The sequence below is a fragment of the Caretta caretta genome, chromosome 2 (assembly GCF_965140235.1).
Source record: "Caretta caretta isolate rCarCar2 chromosome 2, rCarCar1.hap1, whole genome shotgun sequence".
Classification (NCBI taxonomy): domain Eukaryota; kingdom Metazoa; phylum Chordata; order Testudines; family Cheloniidae; genus Caretta; species Caretta caretta.
This window is the reverse complement of record NC_134207.1, coordinates 229,356,528-229,371,711: the sequence shown is the minus strand read 5'-3', so window position 1 is coordinate 229,371,711 and position 15,184 is coordinate 229,356,528. Positions and strand designations below refer to the sequence as shown.

Sequence of the window (15,184 nt, the reverse complement as noted above, 5' to 3'; positions counted from 1 at the left end):
CTGCCCCATTAACACCATGATCTCCAAATTGCGGGGGAACGTGGTTTTAGAGAAAAGTGTGTTCATGTCCTCATCACTGCGCTGCCGTCGCCTCCTCGCCTGGTTTTTCAGGTGCTGGTTCTGCATACACTGCATGATAATGCGCAAGGTGTTTACAATGGTCATAATTGCTGCGGTGAGCTGAACAGGCTCCATGCTTGCTGTGATATGGCGTCTGCTCCTGCTCGGGTAATCCATGGAAAAGGGCGTGAAACGATTGTTTGCTGTTGCTCTGGTGGAGGGAGGGGCGACTGACAACATGACTTACAGGGAATTAAAATCAACAAAGGGGGTGGCTTTGCGAGAAACAGAATGGCCTCCTCAAGGATAGAACTCAAAACCTCAAGGATAGAACTCAAAACTGGGTTTAGCAGGCCGTTGATTTCACGGAGGGAGGGAGGAGAAAATGAATACAAAACAAATCTGGTCTATTTCTTGTTTTGATCCACTTCATCTACCTTTATACATCTTGCTGGCAGCAGATTGTGCAGTACGACCGCTAGCCATCGTCATCTCCTGGGTGCTCGGCAGAAGACGGTGCCGTATGACTGCTGGCCATCGTCTTCTCCTGGCTGCTGATTAAAAGACAGTGCACTGCCGGTAAGACTGAATCGCCATGAGACGAAACTTAAAAGGGCAATGACCTGGCTGAGTCACTCCCATGTTTGCCCAGGTGCCCCTGACCTCATCGAGGTCGGTTAAAAGAGCACCCAGGACTACGTCGACGATGGCTACCAGTCATACTGCACTGTCTGCTGCCAAAAGGCAATAAGCTGCTGCTGTAGCAATGCACTAGCGCATCTGCCAGCATCCAGGAGACATACGGTGAAGGTGAGCTGAGCGGGCTCCATGCTTGCCATAGTTTGGCGTCTGCGTGGGTAACCCAGGAAAAAAGGCGCAAAACGATTGCCTGCCTTTGCTTTCACGGAGGGAGGGAGGGAAGAGGGGCCTGACGATATGTGCCCAGAACCACCCACGACAATGTTTTAGCCCCATCAGGCATTGGGATTTCTACCCAGAATTCAAATGGGCGGCGGAGACTGCAGGAACTGTGGGATAGCCACCCACAGTGCAACGCTCTGGAAGTCGACAGTTGCCTCGGTACTGTGGACACTCCGCCAACTACATGCACTTAGAGCATTTGTGTGGGGACACACACAATCGACTGTATAAAAACGGATTTCAGAGTAACAGCCGTGTTAGTCTGTATTCGCAAAAAGAAAAGGAGGACTTGTGGCACCTTAGAGACTAACCAATTTATTTGAGCATGAGCTTTCGTGAGCTACAGCTCACTTCATCAACCGACTTCTATAAATTCGACCTAATTTCATAGTGTAGACAAGGCCTGAGGGTGAAGTTTGGCTGGGGGATCTGCAAAAATCACCTCCTCTATGGCAGTGCAGAAGCAGCTTCATTAACCTTCCTGCATCCTGCCACCCTCTTCCAGTCAGCAGAACCACTTTGGTTCCACTCCTATCAGCGTGTTCCTTCCACTCTTGCAAAATGTGGAACCCTAAGTGAACAAAGGTAGAATTCTGCTGCCTGATCTACCCTCATGATAAGAGCCTACTATATCTGAAGGTTGTTCAACATGCTTCTCTGACAGCATCTACTGGCACAGAAGGGACTGTCAATGTGTTTTGGCCAGGTGTAGGTCTTGCTGCATTAAGAATGTTACCAAGAGTCCTGAGATCCCACTGGCTTGCAACATTAAAATGGAAGAGATGAACATTAACAAAACTGGTGTTTGTTCATTGCTTATCACTCACATAAACCTTTTGATTCCACCATTTTTACTAGCACTCTACAATTTTGATTTTTCATTATTTGAGTGTGCTTTGATCCAGTACAAGGAACATTGTATTATTTTGTCATCAGCAATATGAAAGTTCTTACTGTTAGCTTGGGGTGGGGGAGGGCAGGATTTATACAGAAGATTGGTTATAAGGAGATATGTGCATGTAGGTGGGCAAAAATCATAGTCACCCTAAATCTGGTAAATAAGGTATGGTTTGGGACTTAGTGTCAAACTGGAGGTTTTTCATAAAATACACATGCTAACATTGTAAGTACTGTAGGTCTGCCACAGTGCAAGTACGTCCTCCATCCCAAAACTACATGCCAGTGCCAGATTGTGTACTTGGTAGAGGATAAGATGGCAGTGGCTGGGTCCGCAAATCAAAATTTAATACTAAGCAAATCACCAGATCTGAGCAAGGAAAACCAGATAAAAGAAAAAGTAGGTGTCATAAATATAAAGGGAAGGGTAAACCCCTTTAAAATCTTTCCCGGCCAGAGGAAAAATCCTCTCACCTGTAAAGGGTTAAGAAGCTAAAGGTAACCTCACTGGCACCTGACCAAAATGACCAATGAGGAGACAAGATAATTTGAAAAGCTGGGAGGAGGGAGAGAAACAAAGGGTCTATGTCTGTCTATATGCTGCTTTTGCCGGGGATAGAACAGGAAAGGAGTCTTAGAACTTTAGTAAGTAATCTAGCTAGGTATGTGTTAGATTATGATTTCTTTAAATGGCTGAAAAAAGAACTATGCTGAATAGAATGACTATTTCTGTCTGTGTGTCTTTTTTGTAACTTAAGGTTTTGCCTAGAGGGATTCTCTATGTTTTGAATCTAATTACCCTGTAAGGTATCTACCATCCTGATTTTACAGAGGTGATTCCTTTACTTCTATTAAAAGTCTTCTTGTAAGAAAACTGGATGTTTTTTCATTGTTCTAAGATCCAAGGGTTTGGGTCTGTGGTCACCTATGCAAATTGGTGAGGATTTTTACCAAACCTTCCCCAGGAAGTGGGGTACAAGGTTTGGGAGGATTTTGGGGGGAACAACGTGTCCAAACTACGTTTCCCAGTAAACCCAGTTAAAGTTCAGTGGTGGCAGTGGATCCAGGCGCAAAGGATAAAATTAATTTGTACCTTGGGGAAGTTTTAACCTAAGCTGGTGAAAGTAAGCTTAGGAGGTTTTCATGCAGGTCCCCACATCTGTACCCCAGAGTTCAGAGTGGGGAAGGAACCTTGACCATAGGTAAGAGGTACCATAAAAAAAACCAACCCAAACCAATCAATAAACATAAATTTTGAAGGAGATTATGTCAGAGATGATGACTGGGTCAGCCTAAGATCTAGGCAGTGCCAGAAATACAACTTCCCTCATCCCATAACTTTCCTAAAAATTTACAATAAATCTACATGCCTGCTCATTAAAAAAAGAATTTTCAACATACCCTTTGCATATACCTATATTATATGTACATACACATACATATTTATAGCTGTATTTGTGTGACTAGACATACACATTTATGTAAGTTAATTCATACGTAAGTATTGGATCTGAACATGAATATGCTTGAAAATGTTCTTCTCTTTAAATACTTGTACAAATAAATGTCAGGGTCATGTTGATACATATTACACTGTGTGAAATACAAATCAAGTGTCAGGCTATTAGGAATCTGCAGAAAAACAGGAGGCTGCCACTGTCATGGTGTTTCCAGCGTGAACACAGTGAAAGTACAAGAAACAGTTTAATCGCGTTTCCAACCCAAACACACACACACACACTCTCTCTCTCTCTAAAAAGCCTGCTGCTACACTCATTCAATGCCAGGGAGCTAAGGAGGAACAGCTGTGGCTGGGAGAGAGGGGGGGAATATTATGGATGAGACAAAAAATATTACCATGATTAAGGAGAGACACATTACCCCAGGCCTAGTAGAGCAATCTTTTTGGATGTATAGCTCCCAGTGTTTTCCATAAGAATTCTACATGCAAAACAACTGCACTGGGTGAATATTTTGCAAGCCCATGTTAGAAAGGCCAAGTGTGAAAAACTGTTGTTATAACAGAACAGGATTTGAGATTGTGAGTGCAAGACTGAAAAGCAATATAAAGAGAGAGAAGATTTCCTATTGTGTAAAACCAGAGATCTTTCAGGCACAGAGAAAGTCAAGTGCAGAATCAGACAAATACCTGGCAGAAAGAAAAGAGACAACAGTCTGCAACCAGACGAGAGAGATTGTGTGGCCAATGTAACAGAGGTAGCCCAGGCAGAAAAGTAATGTCCACAAATAGGAGTTAAAACTAGAAAGATATTTCCTATATTTCCTCAAATGATTAGGAATTGTAAAAACCTTCTCATCAAAAAGTGAGGAGAAAAAAGTATTTCTGTCCCTGGGAGAAAGAAGGGATGGCATCTTGCGATGTAGCAATCTGCCACTCGATTAGGAATGACATTGCTGACAAGCAGACACAGGGGATCCCACTCCAAACACAGCAGGAAGCCCCAGCCTGGGCAGATCGTACCCACCTCAGACACATACCTCAGGGGTCTGTCTCTTTTGTAACCTCTAGCAACACTTGTAGAGTGTGCTATGCTAATAAAATCTCACTGAATTGAACTGGTATTGGAGACGCTGATTAGAAGCAGGGAACAGGACTAGAAGAAGTGAACAAGAAGATCATTAAAGAGTTTGAAGAGAAAAGAGTGTTATTCCTTGGATAGGGAGTGTGGTGGTGGTGGGAGAAGTGATAGAGGGCCTAGCAAATAAACAGATCATGCTGAACAGTGGAAGCAAAGGGGCAAATGCACCTTTCATGTAAGTGGCTGCACCTCCATTAAAGCCATTGGTGAATTTGGGCCAAAGTCTTTTGCCCATTTATCAGACATTGCAATTAGACTGGACAATAGATAGTAATAACACTAATTCAGGGACGACTACAAACAAAGAACAGACCGTTATCTAATCACATTTAATCCCTCACTTTGGAGATCAGGATGCTAAAAAAAAAGAGAAACCATTGTCTGTGGTGACATTCAACTAAATGAACAAATAATTATGAATGAACATCTTTAAAATATTCTACTTGCTTAGGTTTTCATAGTTGCGTTTTCTGTAGGAAGAAATATGTGTATTATATTTACCTAGCTAGGTAAGAGACAGAGTTATATTTATTGTACTAGATAGAAGTACCAGCAACAGTAAACTATCATAATTTAGCATATTGGTATGAGCAGTGAGCAGGACCATTCTGTGATGCATTCGAAAACCTGCATACCAATAATTTTCATTTTCAGTAGCTAGCAGTGTTATTGTTTATACTTCATTGCATTGCAGTAGGTACCTTGCAATTCTTTCGTTGTCACTTGGCATATCAATATCGGGATGGAAGTGGTAATGAAGCAATTCTGTACCAAAGAGGTCATACTCTAAGTAGCATCCAAGTTTAGCGAACTCCAGCAGTTTCTTCTCATCAAATATAGTCCTGCAGAAAATACAGAGCACAGCATAAATGTGCATAAACAAGTCATCATCATAACACATGCTGGAAATTGTTCCAGGGCTCCATGTTATATGGACTAGAGCATTTAAGTATGTCACTGGGGGAAATCTTACCTCCAAGGAACTAAAAATATTTGATCAGGTTTACTGAGAAATTGAGCTACTGTTTGAGAAATTTAAGTTAATAAATAATAATAAACCAACATATTATTCAGTCTTTTCACACGTCATTTGGAGATTCCATGCCTTTTAAAATATGTTAACATGTAGCATCACAAGTGCAATTATAATGAACTTCAATGAGAAGAAAGAACCAAGACACACACACTTGATAACTGTCCTGTTACACTCATGAGGAAGGAAGGTTTTGCTGTTTGTTTTTTTAAATTCAGAGGGTGACAATTGGTGAACTAACAACTTCTGGCAGCAAGCAAGTCCTCCTTGGAAATGTCCTCTCTGAAGACCTCAGAGTAGGTTCTTCCATCTGTGATAAATTCCTCCGAATGATGCACTGTACATCTACTGATACAGCTGTAATGTGAACTTTCTCACATGGAGGAAGATTTTTTCGGAGGGATGGGGAGAAGTGCGGGGAAAGGTGAAGAGAAAATACTTAACAAAAAGCAAAAACGAAAAGTAAAACAACAATTTACTTTGCAAACAATGTGCTCTGGTCCTTTATTATAAGCACAGATATTTGCATTTAAATAAGAATGTTCACCCACAGCTTCTCCTTCTTTTTGATGCCACAAAGTCATTTTTCTCTGTTTAATTACATCATAGTCTGTTGCTATGGAAATGACTGATGTCACAAATTCAATATTATGACTTAACAGCAGAATCAAGTAGGAGGAACAGATGGGCTGAGAGAGAGAAAACCCTTGTTCAGACAAGCCTGTCACCAGCAGGAGTCTAAGCATTGTCAACTGTAATTAATAAAAACAAATGGTTTTTAAATACATTTCACAGTTTACACAAGATAAGAGCTTGTGACCAAATGGGCTTTCAAAGTGCAGTGCAGAAGAAGGAGTGGCTTTCAGTGCCAGCCCTGCATAGTCCAAGGGGCTGCAGTAGCCAAGAGAATGAAGCTAGTTCCAGTGCAAAATGCAATCTTATTTTTTTTTAAACGGCAGATTTCATAGGAGTAATGTCACAGCCATGAAAAATTATTTAAAAACAATTGTTAGTGGTGGGCTCACAGGGGACTATATATACACATGTTTTGATTATTAACATATAAAGCATTATCCATTACATACCTTCATAACATATATGCCGTGGATACTGTAACAGTAGCCATGGATACCAATGAATGCTCACCCCTGTCATGACAGGGCAGCTTTGTAACCTTAATCCCTGTTAGGTGACATGGGCCAGGAAATAAAAAGTTGTATCACTCTTTTATTACAGACCCCTAACACAGAATGTAATAAAAAGCTGTATTGGAGAACAGGATGTAGCTAGCAGTATAGAGTTATCCATGATAGTCTGTTCCTGACATCTAAATAGTACTGTTATGTGTTGAATAAAGACAGGCATGAAGTTTAAATCTACATGCAAACTTCTAAATTTAGGGGACCTGGATACTCCAGTATAGATATGGGCCTAAGATGCTAAATTCATTTCTAGATCCTGAGCTGTACTTCAAAGTTCAAGGTCATTCAGATCCTGTGTTCCAGTGAGAGCCCATCTCCAAGTGTGAAATGTAATGACACAATAAATATCAGAACATGTCATGAGTTGTATCAATGGCTATTCAGCTGATGCTGCACTTAGAACTTTGCAGCCCTGATTCTCCTCTCGCTTATACTGTCGTTGTTTTTTTCACCAGTGTAACTCTGTTCAACTCAATGGAATCACGTCTGATTCACACCAATATAAGTGAGAGGAGACACAAGCACTATGTTTAAAAACAATTTGCTATGTTCTATCGAAGTGGTTACAAAAGTCCCTGGCACTGCCAATGCAAGGTGCTGAGCACTCTTGTATCTACGGATTAGAGGGTTAATATCTTTTTTAGGAAGTCCAAGAAATAAATCTACAGAAGATTAACCACATATTAATACATGAAGAGAGATTGTGTGATGTATATAATTGATTTTTTTATTTATTTGTATAGCATTACAATATTATTTTAAACATTAATAAAATGTACCCAAAATGTAGATGAATAATTTGGGGCTCTGGTATATATACTGTGACAGACCCAGACCAGTGGGGTACAGGAGTCTGGTCGAAGGCAAATATACTGGTCACTGGATGTATAGTTTTCTGTTCCCTGAGTGACCAGAGCAAGGGCTGTGCTAGAGCAATCAGGAACCTGCTAGAACCAATTAAGACAGGCAAGCTAATTAAGACACCTGGAGCCAATTAAGAACATACTAGAATCAATTATGGTAGGCAGACTAATCAGGACACCTGGTTTTAAAAAGGACCTCCTGTCAGTTAATGGAGAGTGTGTAAGGAGTAAGAAGGCGTGGTGCTGGAGGACTGAGGAGTACAAGCATGATCAGGCTTCAGGAAGAAGATCCGGCGGTGAGGATAAAGAAGGTGCTGGGGGGGAGGCCATGGGGAAGTAGCCCAGGGAGTTATAGCTGTAGCTGTAGCTGTCATGCAGCTGATACAGGAGACTTAGCTGCTATCCACAGGGCCCTGGGCTGGAACCCAGTGTAGAGGGCAGGCCCGGGTTCCCCCTGTCCCCTGATCCAACACAGGAGGAGTTGACCTGGTTTGTGAGCAATGCCAGAAGGGAAGGTCTAATTTGGAAAGGGATCTGGCCTGTCCCCGACCCACTAGGTGGGACAACAGAGACTGTGGAGATTGTTCTCCATTTCCCCCATGCTGGCCAGTGATGAGGTTAGCTGAGTGAATGGCAGGTTTGAGCCTCTAGCAGAAGTGGCCAAACTGAGGGCTGCTGTGAACCTCTGAGGTGAGCAAATCTGCCAAAAAGCGCAAGACGCACCAAGGCAGAGGAGGAACTTTGTCACAATACAAACAACCTGTACTTGAATTGCAACATTGTGGAACATTTAGTTGACAGGAATCTTCAATATATGTAACAGAATTGGGTATAATTTATGTTTATATTACACCCTTGATGGGGACAAACAATTGAATTGCTGAGAGTCATATGACTACAAATAGTTTCCATTTTTCAGCAGCTAGCCACATTAATCAATACTTGGACACTTGCCAAATGATTGCCAGCTACACAAGGTCACATAAACCTACTGTGCGCCAAATGGACTGTGCTTCTCAATTCAAGGAGCAGGATACTATCTCTTCCCCGCCCTGTCTGTGTTGTGCTTCTGTTTTTGTTTTAAAGGGGGCTAACATCTCTCTCTCTCTCTCTCTCTCTCTTCAATAAGACAGGACCTATCTAAAATCTAACTGGGATTTTTTCAGCTGTATTGCTTTAAATTGGTTGCAGAGTCTAAAGAACCTGGTTTGGGGTCTGATCCAGAGTCCAATGGAGTCAATGAAAGTCTTTCCATTGGCATCAATGAGCTCTGGATTGGGTCCTTGGAGGGCAACCTGATTTTTAAAAGGGATGAACACCCAGGAGCTCCCACTGAAATCAGTGGGACTTGCTGAATGTCCAGCACTTTTGAAAACCAGGCCACTTATTCAGGTGTCTTTGTATCGACACAGAATCTGACTTCTTAAAATCTTGGTCAAGATTGCTTGTAGACTAGAAGCCTGATCCACAACCTCTTGGATTTTGCAAGCATACGCATTGTATTCTTGAAATCACTAACCACAAAGCAATGCTGCTTGTAGCGATATCTGATCACTGGATTAAACCCAACTGTCTGAAGCTGCCATATAATTCCCAGAAATTCCACTATCTCCAGACAGCACATCCAGAAAAACCATAGACATATGATACCATGGTAGCCTATTAGGTTACCTGTCAAGGTGAGACATGACTGTTTTTGAGATATCAGCCCCAGCCTCCTGCAGAATGCGAATACTCTGGAAAGGGGCATCGCTATTCCTGCCAGGATGGATTATAATGGGGCAGCCCAGCTGTGACTGAGCATGCGCTGTTGCCTGCAGTACTTTGTTTTCACTCTCAGTCAGAGGCCACGAGCAGCCAATTTCTCCTACAACACCACACTTGATGTCTGTTCCATCAGCTCCTCTGAGGATCTCGTTGACGATAATGTCTGTAAGCTAACAAAAATAAAAAGGAAATCCTTTCGTTAATGATACTTTATTTTGCAAAGTATCATCTCTGGTCTACATACGAAGTTGCACGGAGTCTAACTAATGGTGTGATTTTTAAATCTGTTTAGACAAATATATCCAGCTTTGTGTGTACACACTCTTACACTGGTTTAAGCTTGGCTTACAAGGGTGTACCTTGTGCCAAGTGCAAGCTAAACCAATATAAGCCAGGTTTAAACCAATACCAGAGCATCCACACAAAAGCTTGCATTGGCTTAATTAAGGGCTGGTCTACACCCAATATTTGTAACAATTTAACTATATCTATCCAAGAAGCTAATGCTTTTAAACTGATATAGTTAAACAGGAACAACTGCATAGAAAAGCCCTAAATCAGGTTTTACATCGATTAAAGTTAAACCTATCCAACTCCTGTGTTTAAACACAGCCTCAAGGTGAAAGTGAATAATTATCATCGGTAGAGAAGGGACAAAACTGTAAATTTTTTAAAGTTTAGGGAAGATTCTAGTTGTCAAGACTTGAGGCAGAACCATCAGGCCAAATCCTGCTCTCAGATATGCCAGAGTAAATCTGAAGTAATTTCACTGACTTCTGAGTTGTAACCAAGAATAAAATTTGGCCAACAATCTTTCAGGGTGAATTTTTTTTAAAGCAGCCCTTAATTCTACAGAGTCAGATGATGGCATGTAGACACCTGCAAATATCGTCAGGTAGTTAAATTTCTTGATGCCATTATTTGCCCCCACAAAAACAGGCACACATTTGTGTGTGCAAAACCGAGGTTGAGGACCTTTTAAATATCTGGCCCTAAATGTTTAAAATGGAATCATGATTTCAGGGCACACTAACAATAAAGTAAACAAGGAGAGAAAAAGGTCTGGCAAGGCTGTATTAACCTAGAAGCTAGTACAGTAACTCCTCACTTAAAGTCGTCCCGGTTATTGCTGATCAATTAGGGAACATGCTCGTTTAAAGTTGTGCAGTGCTCCCTTCTAACGTCTGTCATTTGGCAGCCGCCTGCTTTGTCCACTGCTTGCAGAAAGAGCAGCCCCTTGCAGCCAGCTGGTGGGGGCCTGGAACCAAAGTTGACCGGCAGCCCCTCATCAGCTCCCCTAAGTTCCCTGTGTGGCAGCCACCCAGCAGGCTATCAATTGCTGGCCGTCCAGCTGTTCCTCCCCCCACTGCCATGTGCTGTTCCTGCCCTCTGCGTTGGAGCTGCTCCCGGGAGCCTCCTGCTTCCTGGGAGGCATGGGAGGGGGGCAGAGAGGAAGCTAATATCAGGGTGTCCCCCTCCCCCCTGCCACCCGCTTACCCTATCTCCATAGAGTGTGTGGGGGGGGGGTGGGGAACTCATGACAGGGCTCAGGACAGAGGGAGCTTGCAGGCAGCAGCTGCTGTCTCAACTTCCTGATCTAAAAAGGCAATGTACTTAGAGTGCGGTCAGCATACTTAAAGGGGCAATGCCCCCCCTTTACATTAATACTTATGGGGAAATTGGATTCGCTTACCACCATTTCACTTAAAGTAGCATTTTTCAGAAACATAACTACAACGTTAAGCGAGGAGTTACTGTACCTTAAAACTAGAACATCAGCAAACAAAATCCATGTCAAGTGAATCTGTCATTCATTCTTACTCATTCTCTCTCCCGGACATGGACACACAACACAATGGGGTCGATCCTCAGCTGGTGTAAACTGAAGTTAATAAAGCTATGACAACTGAGACTAGCTGAGCATCTGCCCCAATACTTCTGCACTGTAATTTTAAACCTTCCAATTCATGCATTCAACTGAGCAGTTAACAAGAATGGGTAACGTGCAACAGAATACAGTTCTTAGAATTCCTTATGGCAGTCTGAAGAATACCATTTGTGTTGCAATGTTCCCAACATGGGGCTTAACTAAATCTTGTCCAGTTTAAGCAATCATGGCGTGGATTGCTGGAGACACTAAATCCCTCCCTTGTTTAATACTAATGTCAAAACTTTCCATTTATTTAGCTGAATCCTAACAAAAAGATAGACCACAATGTCCATATCAATGTATCTATGGAATCATTGATCATTTTTCATTGGTCAATTGCTGCAGACATCTACATTCAACCAGGTACCTGTCAACAGCCTGGACTGGATTAAGCACTGATGGAATGGACTGCAGACTACACTGCATTCTTAAGAACAGCTTGAAAGCTTGTCTCTCTCACTAACACAAGTTGGTTCAGTACAAGCTATTACCTCACCCACCTTGTCTCTCATATCCTGGGACCAACATAGCTTCACCAGCGCTGCACACACTGTGCTCTGTAAGTCACCAGTGGTCCATGGACCACAGTTAGAGGACTTTTACCCTGTGGATCCATTCAAATTGGCCCACCTATTCTGGATGGCTAACTAAGAAACTCATGTATAGTTTTGAGAAATAGCTCCAGTGAGAACAATTTTGGGCTGCTCCTCAGTTGACCTAAATCATTAAGGTCAATGATGCTAACCTCAATGGAAGTATGTCAGTTAACACTTACTGAGTATCTATCTCTGTGCTTTTAAGATTAATTTTACTCTTTTGTAAATATAGCAGATGTTTTTAGTTTCAGCTCAGATCAGTACATTCACACTCTTTGGGCTGCTCAGTTCTCTTCTGCCTTGAAAAGTTCCCCTTTCCCTTCATCATATCAGCTTAAGAACAGCTGAGTGGATATTTATTATGGTGGTATAGGGATCCCAGCCATGCTCAGGACCCCATGTCCTAGGGATGTACAAACAGAGGTGGTCCCCGCTCCAAAGACCTTAGTCAGAAAAAGGGTAGGGGAAAATGATATAACCTACAGGCAGAGTGAACAGAGGGATGGTTTGCAAATAGCTTGTTAGTGCCACAATTGTTTATTTACTTTTTAAAAACCTTTTGGGTGTTTAGTAGGGATGGATTAGCTGAAAAGAGGGACAAGGAAAGTAGAGGGAACATTAGTCTATTTCCATCCCAATATTTTGTAAAAAGAAAATTTTCACAGCTTTGCCAGGATGCTGTACACATGTAATCATTTTTCACTGTTAGGTCATAATAAACCCCTAAAAGAAAACAGAAATGCTGACAGATCACAGTGGCAATACTGGGTGCAGATACAATTTACACAAACACAATTATCATTGTTTGCACAGGTTTTCAAGAAGAGTATATTTAGGTTTTTGTCAAGTTGTGCTTGACCTGTCACTGATCTCCTGTCATCTGCACATTATCAGTAGGGCACTATTTTACTATTTACTTGTTAGTACTTACTTGCTCCACTGACATAGCTTGTGTCTCGGAAGAATGAGTGGCATGCACATAAAACCCAGCACCGGCAATAATGTGGACCCCGGTTTCCTCAGCAAGCTTCTTTAAATTCCTTACATCTCGGCTGATACCCATGGTTGTGTTTTCCACTATAGTCCCACCACCTGCTGCCTTATAATGTAATAGCTCTTCCTTTACAGCATCTGTTTCCTGATACAGAAGAAGGTTCTCTTTATGGCTGTAGGGATTCTGTTTAATCCAAAACAAGTTCTTCATCTCAACGGGCCCATCAGACAAAGCTTCTTGGCCTGAAGAAGGCGGGACATAACAGCAGCTGTAGTTCATTGACAAGTGTTCATGGGTCATGGTGCAGCCAAGCTGACTTGGCTCCACAAGGCCCAACACGGTCTGCACTTTCCCACCCAGGGAAGGCATTTTTCTTCTTATTTTATAAGGAAAGAATCCAGATTCTAAACAAGCATTTGCTAGAAAAGAGGAAGGGAAATAAAACATGAAAAAAGTTGTATAAAAAGCAACAAAGCTCCTATTAAAATATAGGAATTTCACTCCCAATGCCAATGTAGATTGTTCCTTATGATATATTTTCAAACACTTTGTCCAGTCTAGTTTTAAGATGGAGTTTCCTTTACTCCCTTGTGGGAAACTGTCCCACAGTTTAGCAGACTTCACTAGCAGGGAATTTTCCCTGATATTCAGCCTACATTTTCCTTTTGAACCATTACTCCCAGTTATCCTCTCCATGGTCACTCTTACTGGGATCACTCCCAGAGCAGTTACTGTATTTGGCCCAGTTCTTTCACTGTTTCTTCATTAGTCCATCCCCTCCAGACCCTTTTGTGGCTGTGAATTTCACCGAATATTTTCCAAAACCTTTCTGGTGTTCTGAGCCACTTTAGGCAAGGGCCTGTGTAACTGGCAGAAAGTTGGACCTGAATTCTACCGGAAGGCCCCCTGGATTCTACAGTAGGCTGGAAATTGAATGGCAGATCCAAATACATTCCAGAATGGAAATTTTTATCAGATTATGTAGGGAAATGAATAATGCAATTGGCACAACTATGTTTGTTTTCTCGTTAACATCAATTATTTAAAACTGTTCACACACTTTCAGTTTTCAGTGTGGTACAGATTTTCACATTGACAAAAAGCAGCAGCATTATAGAAGTTGTCAGGGGAAAAGCTGGAGGTTCTGTCAATTAGGCAGGAGGCAGTTGGGGCTTTTGGCACCCGACGTGTGGAAGGAGTTTTGGAGTTGTGATGGAATCCACTAGTTGCACTAGAGGATGAAGGTGACATTTCCATTATTCATCCCCCTGAGCCATCCAGTATCCCAGCAGCATTTCTACTGTATTTAGCACCCTGTCATGTCACTGTCTGACACTATTTGTTAGTTCCAACCCCTGTGTCCTAGTCCCCTTGCTCTTTGATTGTCATTTCTAGTATGGTGGTTGGCATTAGAAATAAAGCTAAATTCAAAGTTACATTTATATCAAGATATTTACAATGTAAAAAATTCTCATTACAATTAAAAAAAAATCACAATTTATTGTGATAACACAATATCCCATTAAGGCAAATGTTTCCTTTTTAATAGCAACCACTGTATGTTCATTTAGGATTCTCTGCTCCCCAGCATCTGTCACATTTTGTCAGCTTGAGCCACCAGCTGAACATACTTGGCATCAAGGCTGAATATTACTTGCCTGATACTTTCCATTTAAAAAAAAATCATTATGCTCCAAGATTGAATATACTCTTTCTGTGCCCAGGAATTTGCCTATGTTTGGACACCTTGTTTGCCCTACTGTGTGTGGATTTTGGGGGGGGGGGGGGCAATCTCCACCTATTTTAGTAACCTGAGGTCAAATTCTGATCTCAGTTACACTGGTGTAAATGTGGAATAACTCCATTGCAGTTCCTCTGGATTTACATTAGTGTAACCGAGAGTGGAATTTGGCTCCTGAACAGCAGGAATTCCTACAGCAGAAATTCAGATCCAATTCTACTTCTCCCAAGACTCATTGGGAAAATATTTTTATCTGAGGTGATTAGACTAGCATTTCTTTTATATGGCTTAACCTACAATATTTTTTTTCTTCAGCTAATTTGGATTAAACAATGTTATGTTATACCTTTTAGCCATTAAATGGGCAGTTACTATGATATTCTTTAACACTACTACCTACAACTGGACCATGTCAAAGGTTTCCAATCTGTAAAAATGTAGCCTGAATCTCTACAGGTTAGAATTAGCAGCAACTCTCTCTCTCTCTTCTTATGTTTACTTCCCATATTAACACTAAACAAGGCTGACTACCCAGTTCAAGTTAGATCTGCCTTATGCTAGCTGCAAAGGCTTGAGGATA

At 41.7% G+C, this 15,184-nt stretch overlaps 1 protein-coding gene across 4 annotated transcripts in view; it reads right to left on the bottom strand.

Annotated features, from left to right (window-relative positions):
• Positions 1 to 15,184, bottom strand: part of PTER (phosphotriesterase related) — a 42,824-nt gene that overhangs the window by 5,268 nt on the left and 22,372 nt on the right. For 3 of the 4 annotated variants that reach the window (XM_048838032.2, XM_048838033.2, XM_048838031.2), the window contains exons 2-4: positions 12,801 to 13,282; positions 9,248 to 9,513; positions 5,180 to 5,320 (exon numbers count right to left, since the gene is read on the bottom strand). In XM_048838032.2, the coding sequence (XP_048693989.1) occupies positions 5,180 to 5,320; positions 9,248 to 9,513; positions 12,801 to 13,232 (839 nt within the window). In that variant the 5' untranslated portion in view covers positions 13,233 to 13,282. The remainder of the gene's footprint in view (positions 1 to 5,179; positions 5,321 to 9,247; positions 9,514 to 12,800; positions 13,283 to 15,184) is intronic. The other variant, XM_075125889.1, reaches the window with a different exon arrangement.